The sequence below is a fragment of the Lathyrus oleraceus genome, chromosome 1, assembly GCF_024323335.1.
Source record: "Lathyrus oleraceus cultivar Zhongwan6 chromosome 1, CAAS_Psat_ZW6_1.0, whole genome shotgun sequence".
NCBI classification, from domain to species: domain Eukaryota; kingdom Viridiplantae; phylum Streptophyta; class Magnoliopsida; order Fabales; family Fabaceae; genus Lathyrus; species Lathyrus oleraceus.
Genome location: NC_066579.1, coordinates 175,708,686 through 175,716,229, shown reverse-complemented (window position 1 = coordinate 175,716,229; position 7,544 = coordinate 175,708,686). Strand labels below are relative to the sequence as shown.

Genomic DNA, 7,544 nt, shown 5'->3' with positions numbered 1-7,544 from the left:
GTTAACACAAAACAGAATGCATAATTTTCTGCATTTTTCATCGTTGGAGGACTTTCGGACCTCCGATTTCGATTCCGTAAAAAGCCAAACGTTCAGAAAATTATACCCCATACAATACTTTAAGTATATAACGTTAATTTGCAGTTTTAACACAATCCAATCACCACAAATCAAGAATACTCATCAACCTAACAATTTCAAACAACCATATAAAATTAGGGATTTTTAACCTAAGCATACTTCTACCCATTGACCCAATCATACTAACCCAGAATAATAAGGATTCCCCCCTTACCTCTTCAATTTTCTGGAAACCTTAGCTTCTCTCTTGTTCTTCCCCTCTTCTCCTTATTTTTCCTCTTTTCTTTCTCTATTGCCGTCAATGATTAAATGAATCCTAATTCTCACTCTCCTCACCTCTTATATACTAGTATTATATTTGGGCTTAAAGAATGATACCTCTAATTTAATTAATAGGCCCAATAAGATCTAATATTCAAATATCTTTAATTAGTTCAATTAAATTAAACTAACACAATATACACACCAAGTTAATTAATTCAATTATTCATGATATCTCATATGAACTAAATAATTAATTAACACACCAAATTAATTAATATAATCGATTATTATACTACCTAACAACCAATTGATTAATTAACACTCCAAATAAATAAAATAAAATATAATAATAATAATATAAGAAATAACTACTAAAATTGAGTTGTTACATATACAACCCTTGGAGTGACGACTATCTTTGAGACCAAACAGCTTGCTGACTATTTGAGTTTATTACAGGTATATTTGAAATTATTAGTTGTTGTTGATTTCTTATTTAATTATTACAAATAGCATTTCTAATTTATTATGTGTTGTGTCTCTGTTTTGACATCAGTGTTGGATATACGAGCATTTTCCCAACATCTGTAACATGAGGATGCAACATTGCCCAGTGGGATTCCCACGGGAGAAGAGATGGAAGGCCAGGCAGATACATCTCGATGGTGTTGCTGAGTACAGGAGGAGGCCCGATGCACTGGCTATAGATGATGTCGTTTGGACACCATACACTCGTCGTAGAGTCCATCGTGAGTTCGAGGAATCGTCATTATATTCAGGTTATATACGGCAGAAGACCATGGTTGCTAGACACTTGCTTGAGAGGTGTTTGCGATAGTATGATTATGTTCAGAGTATCCTACGACCAGTTCCAGATATACCATCTACGGACATTGATTGGTGGTTTCAGAGTAACTTCATCATCTCTTGTCGTGTCATTAGAGATCCGATAGGGTTCAGAACGCATTGTAGTGTGAGGATGGTTACTTAGAGTGGTACCTCATTGTATCACACCTTCATATCATCCCACCTACTGCTGATGCGGGGCCTTCAAGTGTTGGGCTACCTGTTGATGACGTGTTGTCGCTGCCTCCTACAGCTGATGCCAGTGTTCAGCGGCATCTCTAGATGATTGCAGTTATTATGAGTAACCTCATGGGTTTGATAAATCCAAATGGCGAGGTTTATACTGGATTATCTCGGGTTGCAAACATAGCACGTCAGAGGCCTATTTAGACATCTTTTGTATATCAGGGATTTCGTATATTATGTATTATTTGTATGCTAGTCAAACTTTTTCATCATAACTTTTTATTGCATAATATTTTTGATGACATAACTTAAACATCAACATTAACTGAAATACAGATACAACGTCAACATTAACTTAAAATAACTTAAGAAAACAATAATAAATAAGAAAAACATAAACATTGCCAGATGATTATGTACGTTTCAACATCTCCATTATGTCGTCAACAGAAAGCCTGACATCTAAATCGATAGACCTCTTTGTTATCCTACGACGAAATGATTTCCACATTTTCTTCACATTTTTATCGGTCTTCAACTCAATAAGGTTGTATTTCACTCTCCCGTTAGTATTAATTCAATCTTCACGAAACTCGATCTTTTTCACCTTCCTAGTTCCGGTATCAGAGAATAATCCATTCAACTTGGATGTCAGGCTGACGAGAGTTGTGATGTCATCCAAAAGTCGATACTCTACAGAAGATGAAGCTTTGTTAAAGTACATTTCTTTCTTAATTAAAAATTGAGGAAGAGACATATTTTGAGATGTTTTTATCAAACATGTGACCCCCATATTTCTACAACTTTTTATTTATTCCGAACTACACAAAATTATCGGTACAATCATAACCATCCAAAACTGTCGACAAAATCCTGAACGTCCAAAAAATCAAAAAAATAACCCGACCAAAAATTTCATTTAGATTAAAATTTTCGATAATCACATGTAAATTTCAAATTTCTGAAAATTAATGAAACAAATCGAAAATTTTAAAATATCCAGTATACCAGAAATTTAAAATGTATATCGAAAATTTTAAACTGTATCGAAAATTTTGTTATCGAAAATTGTGTTTAGAATTTTCATTTAATTTTAAGTCAATGATAGCTTGGGCAATATGAACGGATATAAAAGCACGAAATTTGGAAGGTGGCAGGAAGAATTCTCAAATTTTTATTTAAATTTATTAGACCGGTTTTTTTATTCTATTTAAATAAATTTCACTCATTTTTGTTTAAAAAAATTGTAAAAAATATTTTTAATAAAAAGCTTAATTGGAATAGTTGTTTTTAAAATATTATTTTAGTTTACATCAAAATTTACAAAAATATTTAGTTCTAAATTTATTTCATATAACTTTTGATGAAAATTATTTTTAAAATATTGATTTTAACTATAATGTATATTTACATATTTATGTTATTTATGTTATAAGAAGTCAAAATTAATTTTTCAATTTATAAAAAAGTGAATTTAAAAAAACTTATAATATTTTGAAAAACTTTTTATAAAATTAGAAAATATATTTATTTTTAATATTAAAACAAACAGGTCTTTTAAAAGCTTATATAAACACAAAACAAACAATTTCTCTAGAAGTCAAGAAATAAATCTGTCATCCCTACAGTTAAATCTGATCCTTCAGATATTTTCATAATTTTCAAATGCCAATGAAATTTTCATTCAAAATTTCTGATAAAAAGCCTAATTTCCGATAGTTCAACCTTAAATTTCTGATTCGAAATTTTATGTATTTTATCAGAAATTCTGAAAAACGGTATAGTTCACTATCGGAAATAACACAATAGAAAATAAATAAAAAATAATAAAGGCATAAAAATAATTTCATAATGTGGGGGTGTCAGGTTTAAGAAACTGTGGGGTGCCAGGTTTATTCATTCGGGAAGTCTCACTTGTTCAATGTCCAAACATTGAAGACTTTAGAAACAGTGTTGGTTGTGTTTTAAATGGCTTATATATGAGAGGGAGGGAAAGGATGTTCATAAGACTACCATGTATATAATTCCATTCAGAAAGAACTAATTTACACAAAAGGACAACAGTTCTCAAATTTACAAGCCTGTTCCTCAAAAAAAAAAAAAAAACTCAAACACAAATCAACATTTGGCTATTCGATCTACCAATAAAATAAGAGAAAGAGTAAGAAAGAGAGAGGAGGGAGAGAGAAACTATGTGGTGCCAAGCTTCAACTGCATCTTGAGAATATTATCTAATAAAGACAAACTCTTAACTACCCTCATAACACCATATTAAAGTTGTTAGTTCAAATCTCGGAATGATTTATCTGGCGGATGACGACTCGCCCAGAGAAACAGAAGCCAAAGATGAAGCCAAAACCCGCGCACTCCTTGCCCTCTCGTGAAAAATCCTCGTCTTGCATAGTCCTAGCTTTGTCCAAATCCTCCTGACATCAATCACTTGAAGCACACGTCCGATCACTTGGCTTGTCTCACCAAATATTTGCATGTTCAGATTAGGAATACAGGAAACCCAGAATGCTCGGAGACGCGATAGGATCTTGGGAAATACAAAAAGAAGTATCCTTAAACAGATAAACATCACAGAAAACAATAAGTAGGGTTCCCTCATGGATGTTTCTTTAAGTGAGAGACCAATCAATGACTTCAGACTCGAATTCTCGTCGCCTGTCATCATCATACTGCTTGTTTGACCGATGGCATTATTACTACTTGCTTCAAACCCTAAGATAGACACACAGATAAATGCAGGTATAAGCTTACATGATCAGGCTTTTATCGGTCACTGAAGTTACTTACAAACAAGAATCAGGATATGCTTACTTGTGTTTCTTTCATAAAACTCCAATAGAGAGAGAAAATCATTTGGGCCACGATACCTCAACTTTGAGGTTTGGTTCACCAATAATATTGAAGGCAAGCTATGGATTCCATATTTTGAATATAAGCTGCAAAATAGAGCAAAATTGAACATCACATAGATTTATAACTCTAGCTAAATGAATAGTGCCCCCATAGTTTCTACTGAATTCAAATTCATTTACAATATACAGAGTAGAAAATGAAACAATACTAGTATATTTAAAACAATGTTTTTAAAAAAAAACAGCCCAAGAAGCAGCCAGTTTGATCCCAATTGCACGGCAACCTGATTGAAACGGACCATTTTCTTTTACTTATTTATTTATGTCATCCAGTTCAACCATAGCTGAATCGATTGAACCAATTGAACATGGTCTGAAAATCTCACTAATTCAATCTTCAGTCAGGATTTTAAAAACATTGATTAAAAACTACTTAATGGCATCATTTAGCATAACCAATAGGAAGCATCCCATACAACATAAGAAATCGAGTTCATAATGATTATTATCCAGGGAATTAAGAATAGAAGCAGGAATAGCTTAAAAACCTTGGCAAAGCTGACGATTGCTCAAGAACAAAATGCTCTATTTGAGGAAACATGGAGCTAAGAGTTTCAAATTTAGGAAGCATCATGCGTGAAAATGGGCACCAGGAAGCATAGAAGAGTATAGAGACAGACTCGGTCTTCTTTTTGCCCGATAGAACTTCTTCTATGAAATTTCCATCCACCTGAACAAATCAAATGAAAAGTTAAATACTGTCATTGGAAATCAATCAGAATATGCAAACTGGTATTCAGTCAGCAAAAGCATAATTAAATCAAAAATATATATGCAACAAATTAAATCCTCAATCATAAACTTGCGAAAAAGGTTCATTTTTTAAAACTAGCCAGCTTCTGACTTTGACTCCAGAGGGTTCAACAAAAACTGACCCTGATTCAACAATTCAAACAAAATGCAGAAACAGTAAAACAGTACAATAATTGAGTCCAATCAAAGCAATAAAGGATTGTGATAAAACCTACCCTCCTCCTAAAGTGGAAGCAAAAAATCTACAAAGTTCAAAGAAAGGACCGTGCAATGAATTCAATTGTTTGCTACAAAATAGCAAAACAGTTCAAAAAAATAATCACAAAACTACAAAATTACATAAAACTACCCCAACATGTCTTTCCTGGATTGGCTTATTTGAGAACTTACGACACTAATTTGGCTTTTTCTTAATTTATTTTTATAAATTCTTCAAGATAGATAATGAAAACAACTTATAACATATCTAAAAACAATTTAAATTATAAAATAGAGCTTATGCGAGCTTATTCATAAGCGTTTATTTTGTTAAGCATTTGTGCTATAATCTGCAAATAAGTTGTTTATCCAAATAGGTCTCATCTCATATTATTCCCAATTCCACACCATCAGAATATTTTCAAAAGAAAAAGAAAAAAAAATTGGAATCTATAGAACTATGAATCTCCTACATAATACTCATTCAGCTTCCTATCGTAACCTATACTGAGTTAATTATTAACCATTTTCATACAATAATCAAAGTAGTTTAATTTTAATACAAAGTCTTATCCAATCAACAAATCACAATAATTCATAAGCAGTTAGGATTAAAGTTAAACAATTTTTATGATCTAACAATTATGATTATTTAAAAAAAAAACATTTACACTTAAATTAAATCCTAATCAAAGGTGAAACAAAATCCAAAAAAATAAACAATTTGAACATCCAGATATTAATTTAATAAGAGAAATAAAAAACAATAATTAACCAGAATGATCTAAATCATGAAAGTTACGTCTGAAAAATCGAAAATTAGGGTAGAAAGATGAACCTGAAGCGGTGGATTGGATTGGATGTAGATTGGGCATTGAGATTGAAGTTGATAGATAAACGAAGGAGGTGTAGGGATGCAGGCGGAGGAGGAGGAGGAGGAGGAGGAAGAAGCCGATGCGGATTGAAGAAGGGAGAGAGCGGTTATGGAAAGGAAAAGGAGCGACGCGGCCATAGATGAGGGTGGAGGAGGAGGAGGGTTAGGATGGTAAATAAGAGAAGAAGAGGAGGGTAAATCGGGAAATAAAATAAAAGAGAGAAAAGGTTTAGGTTCGGTGGTGTTGTTATGCGTTGGTTGTGTTTGTGTGATGATGATTCTTTTCTACTGTGTTGCGTTGTTGTGGCGGTGGTTATGGTTGTGTTGGATTTGGTTTTTGGTGTTTTTGATTTCGATGGCATAAAGAAAAGAAAAAGCTATTTTCCAGCTAGGGGAAAATGGAATTATTATATTTTCTTTTATTTAGTAGATTATTGAAATTGTTTTTTTTATGTCTGATTTTTTTGTTTTATTTTATTTTCTCTATATCTCGCACATGCAGAATTTAGATATACTTAAATAACCTATCATGTGTGTGCCTCGTGTTGATTCCGGGAAAGAGAGACATTACACTTATTAATCAAATGCTAACGGGTGTTACAAGTATTTGATAAAAATTTAAAAATATATGTTTTGTTTGAAAAATATTTATAAATAAAAATAATTAAATTATCTAAAAAATAAAATATATATTTTAAAAAATTGTATTTAATGTAATATTTTTTTTATTTAAAATCTTTTGAAAAATATCCTTAATATTATAAATAAACGGTTTAAATTTTGATAATATGAGATGCATGGATTAAAAAAGCATCTATATATATTGTAAAATATTTAATAATAATTTAAAAAACAACAAAATTATTTGAAGTATTTATTTCTTTAAATAAATACATGTTTTTAATTTAATTGTAATTTTAGTATCTTTATTTTATTTTAATTTTTGATTTTGATCTTTTTATTTTAAAAATTATTATTTTAATCTTTTTCTTTTTAATTTTATGTTGAATTTTAATTCTAAAAAGGGATCGAGAGGATCAAATTCGTGGATTTTAAAATGGTGGATAAAAATAATAGAATCATCATATTGCAATTAACTTGTATATTTATTGTTATTTGTATCATAAATATAATTTTTTTCATATAATAAGTATTTGGATTAAGAGAATTTTTTTATATTTAAATATTATTTTTACTTTGATATTATTTATAAACTTATCTCATTTAAATAAATAAATATTAAAAGTATGGATTAAAAAATAGAGTAACACTTAGTCTACTCTGATCACTATTAAAATTTTATAAAAATTTTATATGTTGTAAATTTAGAAAGTAGAATAATTGTGAAAATACTTTCTTCTTTATTTTACAATCACATTTAAACTTAAACATTATGAGTTTTGATATGAATGTCTGTG

General features: G+C 30.4%; 1 protein-coding gene across 1 annotated transcript; it reads right to left on the bottom strand.

Annotated features, from left to right (window-relative positions):
- Positions 1 to 3,375: 3,375 nt before the first annotated feature.
- Positions 3,376 to 6,542, bottom strand: LOC127125890 (5'-adenylylsulfate reductase-like 5). The gene is made up of 4 exons (XM_051054748.1): positions 6,091 to 6,542; positions 4,790 to 4,971; positions 4,201 to 4,325; positions 3,376 to 4,101 (listed from the first exon to the last, which is right to left on the bottom strand). Exons 1-4 carry the CDS (start codon positions 6,262 to 6,264, stop codon positions 3,680 to 3,682), a joined length of 903 nt encoding a protein of 300 aa, XP_050910705.1. The 5' UTR covers positions 6,265 to 6,542; the 3' UTR covers positions 3,376 to 3,679.
- Between the last annotated feature and the right edge of the window lie 1,002 nt (positions 6,543 to 7,544).

Coding starts and splice junctions, on each gene's coding strand:
- LOC127125890 (XM_051054748.1), bottom strand. CDS start 6,264: ATGGCCGCGTCGCTCCTTTTCCTTTCCATAACCGCTCTCTCCCTTCTT. Junction 4,972..6,090: donor AATCCAATCCACCGCTTCAG/GTTCATCTTTCT, acceptor TGATTTGTTCAG/GTGGATGGAAATTTCATAGA. Junction 4,326..4,789: donor CAATCGTCAGCTTTGCCAAG/GTTTTTAAGCTA, acceptor TCTATTTTGCAG/CTTATATTCAAAATATGGAA.